We start from the raw sequence: 19,050 nt of genomic DNA, 5'->3' as shown, positions 1-19,050 counted from the left end.
AAAACATAGGTAATCAAAGATTACGAAGCTCACCTCGACGAATGTTATCTACATGTAAGGCAAATTTCACATCATATTTTTTTTCTAGTTAGGGTACATCCCAGGATCAATATCCACGCAAGTTTGATTTAATTATAGACCTGCTCAAAAAACTTTTGACCTGTTAAGTAATCAAGAAAATTTTGGTCAGTTCCAACATCCAAACAAAGTCTGGAAGTTTTCATCCTTAGATGCACCATCTATGCAAGTTTAATCATAACAGGCCATAATATTATATAGCTACTCCAAAAAAATTACCCTGGTCACTCATCTGGAAAATGTACGTCAGATTCAGAATCCAAGGCAAGTCTGGAAGTGTCCATCCCTAGATACATCATCCATGCTAATTTGGTTAAAATATGGCTAAAATTCACTCATGTGGAAAATCTAGGTCAGATCCAGCATCCGAAGCAAGTGTGGTAGTGTCCATCCCTGGATGCATCATCCATGCAAGTTTGGTCCGGGTAGGGCTTATAGTTACTTGGGAATGGACCTGCTCCTTAAATTTAACCTGGTCATTCATCTGGAAAATCTAGGTCAGATCCAGCATCTGAAGCAAGTGTGGTAGTGTCCATCCCTAGATGCATCATCCATGCAAGTTTGGTCCAGGTAGGGCTTATAGTTACTTGGGAATGGACCTGCTCCTAAAACTTTAACCTGGTCACTCATCCGGAAAATCTAGGTCAGATCCAGCATCCGAAGTAAGTGTGGCCATGTCCATCCCTAGATGCATCATCCATGCAAGTTTGGTCAAGGTAGAGCTTATAGTTTCTTGGGAATGGACCTGCTCCTAAAACTTTAACCTGGTCACTCATCCGGAAAATCTAGGTCAGATCCAGCATCCGAAGCAAGTGTGGTAGTGTCCATCCCTAGATGCATCATCCATGCAAGTTTGGTCCAGGTAGGGCTTATAGTTACTTGGGAATGGACCTGCTCCTAAAACTTTAACCTGGTCACTCATCCGGAAAATCTAGGTCAGATCCAGCATCCAAAGTAAGTGTGGCCATGTCCATCCCTAGATGCATCATCCATGCAAGTTTGGTCCAGGTAGGGCTTATAGTTACTTGGGAATGGACCTGCTCCTAAAACTTTAACCTGGTCACTCATCCGGAAAATCTAGGTCAGATCCAGCATCCGAAGTAAGTGTGGTAGTGTCCATCCCTAGATGCATCATCCATGCAAGTTTGATCCAGGTAGGGCTTATAGTTACTTGGGAATGGACCTGCTCCTAAAACTTTAACCTGGTCACTCATCTGGAAAATCTAGGTCAGATCCAGCATCCGAAGCAAGTTTGGTAGTGTCCATCCCTAGATGCATCATCCATGCAAGTTTGGTCCAGGTAGGGCTTATAGTTACTTGGGAATGGGACTTGCTCCTAAAACTTTAACCTGGGACGCCGACGCTAACGCCGACGCCGACACCGACGCCGACGCCGACGCCGGGGGTATAGCATAAGCTCATCTCGACTTCGTCGAGGTGAGCTAAAAAGAAACGTAAGAAAGCAAAACCAACACTTTATCTACCACTAGACACTGGACAGAACTTCACAAAAGTACTGTAAACATCTGACAATTAAGCATATATTTCTGTAAGTGAAGGAAATTGTTTGGGTACTGGGGGAAGGGGAAGGGGAAATTAGATCTATTTTTTTTTTACATTGTACTTAATGTACCTTGAGTCCCGACAAGAATGAGTGGGATTTCTGCTGAGTTCCTGTAATGGCACATCTTGGCATAGTAACTGTACACAGTCTGGAAACTCATCTCATTCTCCAGACTAAAGACAAAGATCACGGCATCCACCCACTGCGTAAACTGAAAAAGTCAAAATATTGCATTAACATTAAAGATAAAGCAGATTTTGTGAGCTTCATCACTTATAGAAGAATTTTTTAAGCTTAACATTGATTCATACCTATCTATCTACATACACGTATAACAGACATCCAACCATATATCCCTCATTTATTAGTATCATGCTTATTTTGCTAATGATGTGCTATTAGGAAGTTATAGTGGGTAAAAAATGGATGTTTTAGAGGTAAATTTAAAGAACCTTTTACTTCAATTCATAGTCTTCAGTCTCAAGTTGTTTTGATTCCAACAAATAGTTTTTGATTGGTTTGAAGTGAATTTTGCAAGTATTTCCCAATGGATGCCATGGATTCATTATTTAACCAGTTTAAACTTGTCATACTAGCCATTGAGGTGTAGAAAACATTGTTTTTTTTCTGATGAATGTACATCAGTTAAAGCATCATAATTATAATTTCCATATTGTAAAGATTTTTTCCCATATACTGTAAATCATTTTTTATTCGCGAGAACTTATTTACACGTAATTACACGAGACAGTGTGCTCGCGAAAATTTCATTCTCGTGTATATTAATATTCCTAAAGATTATATAGAGCAATAACCACAATTCGTGACTATTCTGTCTCGCTAATAAAGAGTCAATGATTATCTTGAAATAAGGTGGCGCGAAAATTAAGTGATCTACAGTAATTATGCCACACATTTAAATTTGATTAATCAAAGAAGAAAATTCACCAAGTAGACCTCCAACATGACTGCCAAGTGGAATAACTTAGATAAAAAAATATGTCACCAGAAAATATCTATTCACAGTCTCTGGTCTAAATTCTTCTTGGGAACAAAAAATGAAAACCCTCTTCTTGTAAATTTTTGATCTTATGTTTGGCCTTTCTGGGAGCAAATTTCTTGCCCTCTCCTTAATAAGTCTTAGGTCAGATACTTTGGATCTTAAATATTGTTTGATGCTTTATTTGACTTTATTTAATACTTAATGCATTCTGAATCAGTGTTTACATGTCATATATACTGTGGAATTTTTTTGTCGTAGTCTGTTCCTCAGCTTCTGAAAATCAGCAGTTAAGTATATCTGAAAATGCTCACAAAAATGTTACACTTAATTAAAAGAGATGCAGGTATTACCAAATCCAGTAATAATTGAACCCAGTGAAATATAAGTAAGAGGTCATATTTTGGTGTCAATCACCATTGATATGTCGTAGTATAATTTTGAGATAAAGAAATAATGATACTCCTCAGAGACACTTGATCAGTACCATCTCCTCCTACCAAACTGTTATGACCAAAGCTTTAATCATGTCCCATCCCAGGGGCAGACTGGGTTACATCTAGTGAATACTTCAGCTAGCTTAGAGTATAATTAAAATGTAATAATTTTGAGAAATGCATTTTATAAAGTAATACAGCTCTATTTTTTGATACAAATATACATAAATTAACATGTCATGATAAGATTACTCATGCAATCATTACTCACACCTTGATTTTTTTTACATTAACACAAAAATTACAAAACAACAACATTCTATGTAAAAATCAATAAAACTAATCTCTCTAGGATGTCTTCTTAATCTATATTTTTTTAAAACAAGAATGTAAACAAGATTTCTAAACAAAAATTTGGCAATTTTCAAACTACTGAAAGAAAAAAATGCCCATTATAATAAATTCATGGGTAAAAAATTTGTATATTAACCACAAGTAAACAAGCCACAGATCTGCCTGTAGTAGACATACACTATACATCATTACAATAATCCTGAAAAAAGCTTGATTCATGCCCCATCATGTGTTTTTTTTTTGTCTGAAAACTTGATTTAACAAAATTTAAGACTTCACAGGTGGAATCTGTGCATGCTTGCAGCTTCTTGTTCTAAGTTAGACAACTCCTTCAGCACTGAATTTACATCATCTGCTGATTTTTTTCTTAAATTAAAGCCTATCTTAACAGGCTTATTGTTAAATATTGAATATCAATAAACATTTAGTTTACAAGTATTTTTCCCCCTACGAAGTATATTCATGGCATAGGATTTTAGGCCTAGCAAAAAGCTAAAGGTACTGTGAGCACTGAGCTCACAAAAGGATACCCCACACCTCCCTTTTGAGTATAATAGGAAAGTCCATATTTTGCTATGGGAAAACCCAAATATTTGTCTGATCAAAACATAAAATAGGAGGTGCACAATGGCACTATATAAATTAATAAAGATTATGAGAAAGTCTCATTAAATTTTATTCAGTGATACATGGGGAGTTGCAGATAATATATGGGTACCCCAAATGTTCTAGAAAGAATGGCAGTGTCTCTCTGACTGAGAGAAAAAACAGGAGATGCACAATGGTACTATGTTGCAAAGATTCTGTGAAAGTCTCATTAAATTTCATTCAGTGGTATAGATGTTGAAGATAAGAGATAGTTACCAACATACAGACTGATTCAACATATTTTTTCTTGGACCACTCAGTAAAATCATTGGAAATATTAAACTTTTTTAGTGTAGTTTATATAGGAAACAATTTTTAAAGGTATACCAAATAAATTTATTTAAGGACATATGTAATGCAGTTTAAACTTTATTGTCTTTTTCCCTGCAGTTGAAGAGTTCAAATACTTAAAGGAACTGTGTGCTACACCTTAATGTCTATATATGCTGTTGTACACTTCTTCTAAAACAAGTTTGGATAAACAAAACATCTAGAATATATGTTCAATAATTTTTGTATATTTTTCTTTGAATTATACAAGAATTTTCATCAATTGATATCTTTTCAAAACCCCTGGTAATGCATGCTGATTTTTTGTCTATGAACATCTGATGGCACTATACTCTTAAATTCAGAATATCTTGAAAAATTATCAGTAGGTAAGGTATGATGCGTATGTCCTTAATCATTTTTTAAAACAATTTTGAAGAGAAAAAGTTAAGTTAATTCAGAGAAACAATAAACTTTCACAGTTTATTTTTTAATAAAGAATATTAATGTTAACAGTTGAACATGTGAATAGGACAATTTGAACTGAGTTGTAGCTTGGTTGTAAAATGTTATGTCACTCTGCATATGAAGAACACCCCATTTTGAATTCATGTTTTCAATGAAAGAAATTTTTTAAACTCCAATTATTCGTGTTGCAACAATCCTTTAGCAGGGACTGGTCTATTCCTATTTTGGGGAAGGAGCAGTCCTCGTGTGGCAAAATTAAAGCAATATTCTACGGAAGAAGTAGATCATCACATTTTTATATAGGGAAAATTCAACAGAGGTGTAATAAAATATTTTTATCAAACATGTCATTCCTAGAAAGCTGGCTGAATCTCGGGAGGGATGGTTTAGAATGTCACATGTTGCCTCTTTCACTTCTTGCATGTATGTCATTGATTTATAAAACTGCATTTTCAAGAAATCCTTTGGGCAGTGACATAAAGTGAAATGCAAAGTGCCCATTAGTCAGTTATATTTTCTATTTATATCTGTTTTTTTTAAGCACTCGCAAAAGGAACTTAATTTTTTTAATATCCGTTTTTTTTTAATCACTATAGCAAAAGGAACTTAATTTACAGTTCAGGGATTAATTGATGAAAAATACAGAGATGTTGAAAAAATTCCTATACCCAGTAAATCAATCCTGTAAGTGCATTTAAAAATGCCAATCTGTGAAAAGAGCTAGGAATTTCCCTGTTCTATAGAGAATATTCAAACAATTTCCCCTGAACCTAGCAGTTATACTACAGATCTGCAGAGAATGACCACACACCTGTAACTCTGGGGATCCCCCTTCATCTCGAATCAGAAGCAAATAACTCTGACCATCAATGATCACCTCCTTCTTGAATCTTCCACCTGAAAATTAAATTATTTGCAAATATAATTATAATTAAATTAATCTAACTCTTGACTCTGAGTCTCAAAATATTTTCCTTCCATAATACATGTGTAATAGCATTATTAAAATTTTATGCATCTTTTTTTTTTTAGTGATTTTTGTGTTTACTGCAGATGGTAAACTATAAAAATAAAAGAAATTAATTTGAGAATGCATCTTATCTTTATTTTACTTTCCCCCCTAAAAGTTTCTTATGATAAGATGATTAAACTTTTGGCCAGAGTAAACAACAGAATGGAGTGGCCTTGCCATGTGATAGCCTGTGTAAACAGTAGCTACAGAGGCTGACGATTGCCTGTGTTTGCTGACATTTGGGGGGTAACTTAACTCCAATAAAACAAGCCTCCTTCACGACCCTCTTCTGAGGCCAGGCAGGGGGAGATAACCTCTGACTCTTCTGGATTTATGAAGCTGACTTCAAAGTTTCCTATCAGCACTCTCTGACTCAAAAATTTGTTTGTTTAATCACTGGAATGTAAAAATGAGGAAGATACCTGCTTCCATGGTTTGAGGTTTTTTCTCCCCTGCAACTGATGTAAAATCTTAGGTCTACTGAAAATATTTAATTAGCAATTTTTTTTAACACTTGCTCCAAACTAACATCTTTTTCTGATGTATTTGAAATACACTGCTTACTTGAAATAAAAATATATTTATTCCAATAAATATTTTTGCCTGATAATTTCATGTTGTTCTTATGACTGATAACCCTTTGATAAGTTGCAAAGACAATTTTATCCGGTTATTTTTTTTCTTCACTAGATTTCTTATATATGTTCTATTTCATTGAAATGTTAGCAATGGAGTAGATCTCTGTTGTTTCTTGCCAAATGAAATAAGATACTTAACCCTCAGAGCAGAATAAATTGATGTGAAGAGCGCATCCTTCACAGAAGGCATCCCAGATTGTGAATTTAATGAATCTTTTGACTTTCTTGCTTGCATTTTTACTGACATTAGATACCAAAAAACATTTAGGTCATATCTCAGAGAGGTTTTTATACAGTCAAGATTTATTTCTTTTTGCAGATAGGAAATCAAAACATTCCATTCTTCAAAATGCTATGTCCCCTAGTGGAACTTGAAAAAAAGATTCCAATGTGCATCAGGTTTAGCACGCATTTATGTAGCAAATACTGGAGCAATTTTCAATGGAACAAAATTTTGACCACCTTGTTAAAGCCTGAAAATACACCAGGGATCAAACATAAATTCATAATTTTTTAAAAAATACTTTATAAATAAACGTCAAATTCTCAGAGAATCTGTGCCTTTGATATCTATTACATTCATGCTATATGGTAATGGTTTTGCCATTTTCAAAGGTTGGGGGCAATCTCTAAACAAACAGTTATTGTTGTACTCATTACTAAAGGACATTCTGGCATAAGAGAGCAGGCATGGATCAAGGATTATGTGTTAGAGGGGTGCTATTAAATAGCGACAGGTCTAAGTACCATCAAGGCCCCCAGCATGTCTGGTAGGGAGTGGATGGGTGGGTGAGGGGGGCTTACCCTGTAAGCTCCCGAGAATAAGCAATAAGTGAACATAATTTTGATAAATGAAATTTTACCTTTATTACATCAATGCATGACAGTTTAGAAAAACTATGAAATATTTTTTTATGTATTAGAGGGGTGTACATGGAAAGAAAGCTTCTATTCTCTTGAAAGGAGATGATAATTTGGCATTTTCTTTTTCCAATAAAAGCTCTGTAACATTAGCAAACACGAATTCTCCCAATCAGTCTGTCTGTTCCCTGTACAGTATTTCTGGTTCCATTGTTTCCATCAATGTATATGACAACTCACACTGTGTTATCTACTGAGATTATGCCATATCTGACCACTTTATGCTCAATTTCTGTGTTCAAATACATCTTTATGGATATTTCCCAGTATAATCTGACAATTTTCCCAATCAGACTTTAGTCATCCTGATGACAAAGCAGACCTACCTTTAATTTGATTTATACTTTTATATTTTTCTTATTTACCCTATGGCCCTATGCTGTCTAGACACTGCAATCTTCAGTGTTGGACCAGGAAGATATTACACAGACTCTATCTTTGAATCTATAATTCTTAATAAATCAGAGATTCTGGTACAGGCTTCATATAGAATATCTATAATAATCCTAAAGTTGGTAAATATAAATGTTGCTCTAGTGACAAGTCAATATGCAGTCAATGTAATCTGGACCAAAACCCCAAGACCTGGAGATAAAACATGGCTCTAAGGAAAAAAACCTGCAAAAGAAATCTTTGTAGTAAAAAAAAACTTCTGACTGAAAGCAGAAAAGGACCATCAATAATGCTTCAGCAACAGCAGGGCCAATTTCTGCAAGACTGACAGGGAACTAATTAAGGTAGCCAATCAAACCTATAACCATGATAACCGATTCAATCCAAACCAATATCTGTCTGGTTCAATCAGTATCAAACCCTGCTGAATCTACCCAACCAGACTTGCTTTTCAGGTTTTTATTTCACGTCACTTTCTCCAAATAAATTAAACTTCTCTTAGATATAAACACATCATAAAGACTTTGTTTTCTATTTTCCCTTAAAAAAAAGGTTTTTTTACAAAGCTGCTTTAATAAACTGCCATTTTCCTGTCTCTTTTATGGCAACATTTGTTCTTTTTCAATTTCCTGTTGCAGTCATTTTTGGATCAAATTTGATAAAGGCAATCGATGTTTTCAAAGCATTTGGGTGCATTAATAATTACAGCAAAATTACAACTGTCATTTCTCATGACATAACAGAACAATGTCTGCTCCTACTTTCTCTGGTTCAGTTAATCTTGGTTATCTTAAAATCTTCCCTTCAGTTTAAATATTCTGCCACTAAGAGATGGTACAACACTGGTACAAATTATCACAATATTCTTTACTAGGGTTAGTGTAGTACATTCACTGGCTTTCACAGCACTTAAAACCCATGATTGAAGTTATTTTCTCTTTCTAAAACTAGTACAATGTTCAGGACATTTAAGAAGGCTATGTCCTTGTTTTATTTGGTTAAAGGGTTGATGCCCTGCCATTTGGTGACAAAGTCTAGCCAATGCATATGGCTGCTATGTAAATGGTTCAATTAACCAGTATCTGAGATATAACCTACCCTCTGGTGATTCCTCCTGCATGTAAGAACCAGTCAAGTACCGGTGAACCAGAGCCGACTTCCCACTGTGAACACTTCCCAGAATTCCCTACAAAAGTTTTGAATACAATGTCATTTTCATTAAAAATCTTTATTTGCAAAATAATGCAAAGTCTAATCCTAAGTATTGTATGGTACAAGATTTAATATAGAGTTTGTAAATATATTACTTTTACATATAGAAGATTTTTGATGTAAGTAAAATTCAATGCCTTTAACAAGATTCATGACTTGAATAGGAATTTATAACATTTTACAGATGTCACTTATATGGGACTATACAACCAGAGTACTAAAATTTCACAGTTATAGCCACAAAATTAGTTTAAACCCACCAATTTGAGATCTGGGACTGAACGACTGAGTGTCCATTCTTGACTGTTGACAAAGGAATCTGAAAACAATCAAAAATATTGCATTATATTTCCATATCATCAATACAGATATCAGTTCAATCAATTAACGATTTCCTAATTTGGTACACCATCCTCAAACTCCAACCTCATCTTTATATCCTTATAAAATGCAATGAAATCAATATCATTCTGTCAATGAAGATGATCAGATGGATTATTCTTTTTGGGGAGGAAGGGATGGGTGTATTATTAAACTGTTTGGTTGTTCTTATGAAAATTATCAATAATTTTTCCTTGTGAAAGTTTGACATTGGATTTTTATAAGGAATCTGAATTATTTACATTGACTGCCATGATTTGTTTTCTTATTTTCATATTAATGGCAGTTGTGGATCTGTCCTCTTTTGACAGACAGCAAAGATCTTGTTATCTGGCCATTACACTCATGTCAGGACATAATCACATTATAATACCTGGTCATTACACTGCCTAATATTATAGATAAAGTTACTCTACCAGATCAATAATTGATCTGCATAAACCTGGTCAAAGTTCTGAAAATGGTCAATGGACTGCTTAAATAATCTGTTCATTAATGCTGTAATGTGACCTAATCTCCAAATTATGCCATCAGAATACTTAAATCATGAAAACAATGAACCATAGTAATATTTATCCCATTCAAGTGAAAAATTATACATATTAAGCCAGGCTCTAGATAAAACTGTGGGGGGGGGGGGGGGGGAGGGAGGGGGGTTGTTGAAGGAGAGGGGGAGGGACTGTGAAGATCATTCCTATTCTATTTATTTCTATCTAACTCTATATTTTTACTCCTTAGTGCATCAGTCCTACTGAGCAACATGCATTATCTTTCTTATTTACTTCCTTCACACAGTGACACAGGAGACAGAAACAGGATTCTGGAGCATGTAAAATCATATCAATGAATGAAGCTGTGTAGTGCAGCACATAAACTTCAGATCTGATAGACATTATTCTGTGGGTGTATCGTCTACAAATCAAACTAAAATATCCTCCAATATCAGAAATAAACCCACATGCAGAGTCACATTGATTATAACTTACATGACGATGGTGCTACTGGTGCTACCGGTTCACATGAACGTCGTTTAGGTATTACTGATGTGTCGGTTTTTGTCCTTCTATAGGGTAGTGACAGGCGTTTGAGTGTGTTAATCATCACACTCAGATATAAATAAGTCCCTTATAAATAGGGGCCATAACTCCTCATAAACCACTAATCACTTTTCATAGATCCATCAATACATTTCAATGAATTCTGATTCACCTCTTTTGAAAAAAATCATAAATTCCAACCACTGGTGATTTCGAGAATAAACTTCCTTACTGCATCATATCAAGAAGGAAGACTTAATCCACAGATTTTCCGCAGAATATGGAATTTCCCATTCAAAGCTAATTAAAGTAACAGCCTAGAAAATTACTCGCCTGTCAGGTCTTTGGATTTTCTCTTTTACTATCAGAAAATCCTCAAAGCAAAGTAATCAAGACTTAATTAAATTCTGTACATCTCAGGACTTCCAATCACGGAACTAGGAAAAACAGAATAGAGAATCACAACTGACAATGTAAAACGCTAGCTACTTTAAGCACAACTCCAAATCTATATTCGTCAAAGTCAAAAATTATCCACTTTATATACAAAATTTGTCCAATTCATGCTAAGGTATATCAAAGAAGAAGATAAATTTCTTCAGATTTCACTAATCAACCACTGAATTTCAGGAGATGGATCAATAGGTGAACATACAGAGGCCCAAGTTCAGAGATGAAAATGATACGATACATTACTCTTGTCACAAGATAACGTTATTCCATAGCCAATCAATAATCCTGGGACCAGGTGGTGACTCACCACCAACCAGGTAAAAGGTGGAGACATCTCAAGGGATACACCATTCCACTTCCAAAAAAAAATCCCTGCAGTTGCCGATCTCAAATGAGAGGAAAATCAATTGAACCCTATAACTTGTTATAACACTGCATTAAAGATTCATTAAACAACATTCATTGTTCTTAAAGACCTGAAGCAACAAGGAATGCACAAAACTCCATACGGTGCCATCTTTTTGTAGTCATAAATCGGAGAACAGTCTACACTTCAAATCCATAACAGAAAAGATAAATCAAGCAAAAAATACCCACTATCTGATGACAAGCTATAGATCCAACTTAACACAGTCCTTCATCACTAGTCATTACTTCACACTTTTTTGGAAAATAAAACTCTCAAGTCAATCAATAACTTGGAGAGGGAACCCTGGCACAGTTAGAAATCCTCATCTTATTTTAAAACATTGACATTTCAACGGAACTTACTGAGAGAGAAGACTACAACCAATCGGTATCTTCCGTTCTTCCATTCACTTCTAAAAATCCCAATGGAAACTCCTACCCTATGGAGCAGTTTTATTTTTAATGTTCATTGATAAAGATAACAGCAGAAGCATTTCCAGTGTATGAATAGTATCAATTTTCTGTTTTTCTTTAATCCCTGTAATCTGTAATATGAACTACTGCTGACACTAGCTTGTTAAACCTAAGTCTATAGCACTGCATACCAGGTCTGGGTCAACTGCTGCAATTCCTTACAAACTTAAACCCCTCCAATCTCCTGTACTGAATTTCTAGCTTTGGGTCAAATCCTGCTGCTCCCCCAAGAAAATGCCTACTGTATGCACCCATGCAGGTTTTTCTATTCAATTTATTTTTTCACAATGTAATCAGTTTTGTTAACTCTATTGTTCAACATCAGAACCTTAAAACCACTAATTAGATTGTTACAGAAAATGCATCCAACTGCTTCTGTTTCCTTGATAGTTAGAAAAAAGATGTACACTTTAAGACAATTAAGATTCTGGAATAAAGTCAAATCTTAGTCTCACAAGAAATTGTCAGAATACGAAAAATTTTGTTAACTTGATTTTCTCATAAGCTTTAAATGAAGCACTTGTATGAAGGTAAATAATTTGTGCTATAAAATTTATGTTTTCTCCCTCTTATTTTTAGTCTTCATCTATTTCCCAAAATAATACAAATGACCCAATTTCAGACCTTGCTTAAACTTGGGATCAAATTATTCAAACTTGAAAAAACACAAATTTCTGGTTCAATTCCAAGAAATATATATTATCGGAAGATCTAAAACTAATCATGTTCATGTGCAATTAACATCCAATTCTCCATATCTGATTCATCATTTTTAACCACCTGGGAAATAAAACATTATTTTGTGATAATAAAACTTTAGTTTGTAGGCATAAAGGGGTGGAACCAGATAGATTTATTAGTTGAATTAGCTCTCTTTTCATGATTAACATTATATCAAGGTATGGCCAGGTATAAGAGAAGGGAACTGATCAATGCCTAATCCATTTACTGATTAACTAGTGGACCAATAGTACCATGACAGTTAATGAACATCAAAGATCAAAGCCCCTCCAGTCTGCTGGTGGTAGACGATAGGACTCATGACAGACAAACATCAAACAATCCAATTACCTCGGCATTGACACACTGATAGAACAGGATGCTAGGCTCCCGTCAGAAAGACCCATATATCTACTTTTCTGAACACTGAACAAACATAAAAGGGATGTTGCATGCATAGAGTTTCCTTTTGTGCAATTAAAATATGGCAATTAACTTCCATATTGCATTTTTTTTTATGCCGGAAAGGTCTTTGTGGAGGTGAATACCATGCTTGTAAAAATTGCATTATGGATCGAAGTACCCACTTGAAAAGTCAATGTATCAAATATTATTATAATAGTATAACTATTTCAAAAAAAAAAAAAAATGTACACAAACAGTATTTTCAATAAAAATTATACTGTTCATTACTAAATTATATTGTTCATGTACCACCGGTAAAATTATACTGTTCATGTACTAAAATCATATTATTCATGTACTAAAATTATATTGTTCATGTACTAAAATTATATATTGTTCATGTACTATCTCACAAGTAACACAACACAAAAAGGGAGATAAGTCATCCGAGTCTTGTTACAGGAGTATACAGTGGCGCCGCGTTTATTCGGACGCCATTTATCCGGACGCTTCACCATCCGGACGATATTTTTTGGGAACCGATTTTTTCCACGTTATTTTGTCTCATTAATCCGGAAATTCGCTTTCCGTATCCGGACGGTCAATTTCTACTACAAAACATAATAGTTCATTGAAAAATGACTCGTTTATCCGGACGGTAATTTTTCAAGAAACGACATTTTCACACTTATCTTGCATTCGTGTTAATTGTTGTAAAAACATTGGCCATGCAGTCAGTTTGTAGGTGGTTACCTGTGACCTACAAACAATAGCGTCTATAATTAGCGTGTGTTATCACGCGTTTATCTTTATTATGAAGCTCAAAGAATTTAGCTGACACTGTGCATTAATTAAATAATAATCCGTTCAAAATCATATTGCTAACCGTATATACATCGGTAAATTCAGGAGAATTTTGGAGAGTTGTAAATAAAATGAACAATAAATAATGAGCAATTTCGTATTTGCTCTTTATCATGTCGATTGCGTTAGGTTGAAATACGATGTTCCATTTCTAAAAAACGTAAATGTATTTGAAACGCTTTTTTCCCACAAGACAGTATAGAAAGGTACATAATTGAAGAAATATTTCTATTTAATGTACTACCGTTTACAAACGTCCATTACATGTAAAACTGGCGTTACGTACAGAAGTTGATTACGTTTTTCAAGGTATTTTTTAATGATCGAAATTCAAACTTAGCGTCTGTAGAAAAAAATAATATTGATAATCATGAAGATGGCTTGTGTTTACGAATGTTTTTAATACTTTGTTTGAGTTAGCTTGCAGTGTCCAGTTAATTTTATAGTAACCCTGTGTAATGAATATACGGGGAATATACAGGGTAAGTTTATATTTGAACATTTTCAATGATGATGCTGAACAGTTCTGTCATATCATATGAGCTTCAATAATTATAATATATGGCAAAATAAAACAAGAGTAGATCAAAATTTGCTCACCCCATGAAGTCACATGCCAAAGAGAAGGCGAATTAAAAAAGGAGGTCTCGGCATAAAATTGCCCATCCATTTTTTTTTTATTGTGTAAATTACATTTTTATATATATATTTTTTTCATTAATCAATTACTGCTTTTAAAACAATTAACCAAAATATAATTTAAAAGTTTTTTTCTTTGCTGTCACATTTGAAACAAGAATGTGCATATATACATGCTTAGAGAGTGCTTTTTGAGATGTGATTCAATTATCCGGACGATTCATTTATCCGGACGTTTTCGTTGGGGACAGAGGCGTCCGGATAAACGAGGCGCCACTGTATTTAGTTAGGTCAGGTTTTGAAATCTTATGACACAATTCAATATTAGGATCCCCCAGATCAGTAACTTTACTAGAGTTTGACACCTGTTTAATGCATCAGCTCACCTGATTCCAATATAACCCTCATGTACATTCCACAGATCCTTCCCAGCAGCATACTTTGAGATAACTTTTAGGGGACTCCGACTAAAGTCTATCTTCACAGAACTCATAATACACAACTCCCATCCTTAGTTTCTACCAAGTATCAGGAATGCTTTTATATTGACCAGAGGTTTAATCACAATAAATTGAAATTAAACGCCATTAACATCTGGTACCCCAATAATTCCCTCTGTAAATATCACAATCATCTGGTCCAGATTTCCTCTGCATTTTTAACCTAAATGCCCTGGTTTGATTATATTAACAGAAAATAACATTTACACAAACAGCTGACAGACTCTCCACCTAGCCACTGACTGTACAGAGCCACAGTAACAAAGTGTATCACCATCATATACTACCACTTATTGATTTTAGCCCTGGCTCTACGATTTCACCCCCAAATAAAACACCATTGGATTTGAATATTCGTAAAATGTGTGCTGTAATAAATCAAATCTCCCATCAACCAATCCAGCATCCTAAATTGCCACAGAGGCCTTTGAAAGAAGGAAATATTCTCCTTGTAGGAAAAATATCTGTTACGATATTGAACCTCCATACAGATATCAATGTCAAAAAATTTAAGCTTTATCATTACACAACAAAAAGTGACAAATAAAAAGACAGCATGACTTTAAACAATATTTTAATATTGATCAAAATAAACAAAACAGGAATGTGCTGCTGACAAAACACCTATTTTATCCCTTCCCATATTAACCTCACTGTATACAACTTTTACCTCAGAATAATTAAAGAATCTACTTATGTTAACTTATATGTGATATAAATTGAAAGACAACTGAGGGTTCCTAATATAGATTGAAACTCATAAGGTTTTAAAACAATAATACCAAATATCAATTACAAATGAAATTATAATTATTCTTAATCCACATCATAAAATGTCAACACCCTCCTTTCTTTAACATCCATTATCATTAAACTAATGAGGTTTGCATCATGAATAAGGATCTTGTTTTAACAAAAATGTTGTGGTCAAAGGGAAATAACTCTTAAAACTCATTCTATTATTTGAAAAAAAAGGGGGGGGGGGGTGAAAGAGGAAACAAAGTTACTGCTAATATATCATGTATATGAAAAGACTTAATTTCCTATTATGTATCTGCTTTTTCCAAAGTAAATCTGATGCATATTAGAACCTTTCTAATTCATTTATTTATAAAACATGTAATTAGAACCTTTCTTTTTAAAGGGGGAGGAAATAAGCACCTCCTACTAATTTACCTGGTCTGTGAACCCCTGTCAATCATCTGAAATTAATCCTGGGATTGGATACTTGGATTTGATTGACATTTAGTTTTCTGCCATTGTGTATATCTTGTGTACCTTGTCTGGAGATCGTACCGACCATCGAATTTACATTCAGGCTTTTGATGCTTACCGCAAATAATAACGTGATAAAGAAGCAATGAAAACATTTTTTTTATTTAATTCATAAGAATATGCCATAAATATAATAATTCTGTTAAATAATTTAAAAAAAAATGATAATAAAAATTATGCTTATACATGTATATTAAAATTGTAATTTAAAAGGGGGGATTTCATTTCACGATTACAATCGATAACTATAATTTGTCAAAACATAGTTTAACTGACGTACATTTATTCTACCTTAAAAAAAAATATACCGACCCGCGTTTGAAGAATCACGGAAGTAAATAATTTTTTTTTAAACAAGTATTGCAATATTGCTCAAGTGAAATTTTATATAAGACAATTGTGTTACGTGTCGCTTTTCTTCGAGACAAGGTGACGAAGTTACGGTATAATAACCAGTTTTAGAAGAGAAATTATTCGGATTATAACGTCTTGCTTTGCATATAATATTTGAAATTATGAATCCCGAAGGGAAAAAAAGTACAATGCAGGTGATTCCATTCCCGTCTCACCGGGTAATAGCTAGCTGTCGGGAAACCACCCCCGGTCCGAAGCCCTGGCCATTTTATACAGATCATGCGTCCTGGAAAAATCACGTAGGAATTATCTTCAAAAATATTTTGTTTATTGTATTTCTACAAAATGTAGCCTCCAAACAGCATTTCTAAGTTTTATTTTTACTGAGAGACTTATTTATGACCCACTTTCTGCTTTCGTTTTGCATACACGACGTGCAATTTGAATTACTTCTCTTTCTGTCGCTAGCTTACAACGAAAGATTTTGGCCCTATATTCGTTATAACATTTGATATTAGTTTACAAACACACATATAATTGAAATTGTTGAATTATTTTTAAAAACATTAATTTCAAAAGAAAGAATTTAAGTAGGATTCTTTTCGCAACAAAAATATTTCGCATGCTTTATTTCAGAATTTTACGGTCAACATTTCAATTGACCTACACAAGAAAAACAATGGCACTGTTTTACCATGTCGTAGGAAAACGTATACAGGTAATACATTCAGGTAACATCCTGTGTATAAAGGTAGGTATACACAAGCCAGCGTCGTTCCCTTGGGGCTTCTCACCCGCTTCGATTAAGCTCCACCCCACACCAAATTTACCTGAGGAAAACCGACCGGTTGAAAACCTCGGCCTTTAAGCATGAACCAATGCAGAATTTGTGATCTTATGTAGTATTTACCCCCCCCCCCCCCCCCCATTTTTTTTTTTTAAATAGATAAATAAATAAAAAAATTAATGAACACATACACAGAATAGATTTGAACATATTGAATCCAAAAAAGGATTATAAACCCCCTTATTCCCCTAAAATTATTTGAGTCTTAGTATAAACTTCTCTGCTGAGTGACTTTTTTTTTTTATGTATGTAACCAAATTAATTATACAATACCACTAAACATGCTTGAATTAACTAGAACTATCCAAAATGGACAAATACTCCCCACTGGTTTTTTCAGAGAAGGTGCCAAGTCACTAATTCTAGTATTGGTGTTCACAATTTGTTTAAACATTTAGAGTGAAAATTTACCGGTAAAAAATCCTAGATTCTCATCAAAATTTTTTGAAAAATCGAGGCGGGCGGGCGGATTTTATTTTATATATTTTATTTTTTCCATTGTGCAGATTTTTTGTTGACCTGATCAATCGGTGCAGATTTATCTATAATGCCCAAATAAAAGTCACAGTAGAGGTCCATTTAAATATGCATAACTCTTAATACACATCATCACCAATCTGTCACAACCAATGCTCCTTGTTCAATACATATATATTACAGCAATTACCATCTTCATGATCTTGTCAGCTGTCAAAATCATGCGGATATTCGCGGGATTTAAAACGAAAGTTGAATGGAAGTTGAATACTGATCCCGATCATAATCAAAATGAAATAAAACAGGAATTAAAAAAAAAAAACGAGGTGGGGGTAAAAATCGGGGCGGACAGGGCCGCAGGGATGAGAATCTAAAAATTTATTTATTATGGCCTAATTGCTCATTGTATTTTTTTAATGAATGAAACTAAGGCACAGCCTAATAAAACATCAATACTAAAAATAACATTGTTTTTTTATTACATTGAAAAAATAAATAACAATTTTTCAAGTATTTATCTATTGGAAAGTATGGATGCATTATTTATTCATTTTTTTCTACAGTGACTACAGGTCAAGATCATGACACAGTAATCTTTGTGGATAGTGGAAACTCCCAACATCCCAACATTATTCTCAATAAGAAAGATATGGACTGGACACGAATTAAGAACTTTTCTGAAAGTGACCTTGAACTTGCACAAATGACCTTGGGTCAAGGTCATGAGACACCCTCAGGTCATAAGCAATCTTTGTGTAAAATGGGAACTCATAAAGTTTATCCATAGGAAAGATATAGAATGGACAAGAATTATGAACTTTTTCTATCAGTGACCTTGATCTTGCCCAAATGACATTGGGTCAAGGTCATGACACACCATCTGATCATGAACAAACTTTGTGTGGAGTAGTAGATTCTTATGCTCCTCTGTAAGAAAGATATGGACCAGACAAAAATTATGAACTTTTTCTGTCAGTGACCTTGAACTTGCATAAATGACCTTGGATCAAGGTCATTACACACCCTCAGGTCATAAGCAATTTTTGTGTAAAATGGGAACTCACCATTTTTATCCATAAGAAAAATATGGATCAGACACGAATTACAATTTTTTTTTCTTTTAGTGACCTTGAACTTGTCCATATGACCTTGGGTCAAGGTCAAGACACACCCTCAGGTCATGAACAATCTTTGTGTGGAGTAGTAGATTCTAATGTTCCT

General features: G+C 34.2%; 1 protein-coding gene across 18 annotated transcripts in view; it reads right to left on the bottom strand.

Moving 5' to 3' along the window:
- The window catches only part of LOC133189839 (arf-GAP with GTPase, ANK repeat and PH domain-containing protein 1-like), a 49,556-nt gene that overhangs the window by 24,828 nt on the left and 5,678 nt on the right, over window positions 1–19,050 (bottom strand). For 17 of the 18 annotated variants that reach the window (XR_009721529.1, XM_061325266.1, XM_061325308.1 and 14 more), the window contains exons 2-5: window positions 9,256–9,314; window positions 8,882–8,969; window positions 5,631–5,716; window positions 1,712–1,853 (exon numbers count right to left, since the gene is read on the bottom strand). Coding sequence is in view for 17 of the 18 variants with exons in the window: in XM_061325266.1 (XP_061181250.1) it covers window positions 1,712–1,853; window positions 5,631–5,716; window positions 8,882–8,969; window positions 9,256–9,314 (375 nt within the window). In the remaining variant the exon portion in view is untranslated. Of the gene's footprint in view, window positions 1–1,711; window positions 1,854–5,630; window positions 5,717–8,881; window positions 8,970–9,255; window positions 9,315–10,362; window positions 10,508–19,050 lie in introns of those variants that run through there. The other variant, XM_061325251.1, reaches the window with a different exon arrangement.

The sequence above is a fragment of the Saccostrea echinata genome, unplaced genomic scaffold (genome assembly GCF_033153115.1).
Source record: "Saccostrea echinata isolate AGI-Se365-2 ecotype Australia unplaced genomic scaffold, CSIRO_AGI_Sech_v1 ptg000001l, whole genome shotgun sequence".
NCBI lineage: Eukaryota > Metazoa > Mollusca > Bivalvia > Ostreida > Ostreidae > Saccostrea > Saccostrea echinata.
This window is presented reverse-complemented; position numbering and strand designations above follow the sequence as displayed.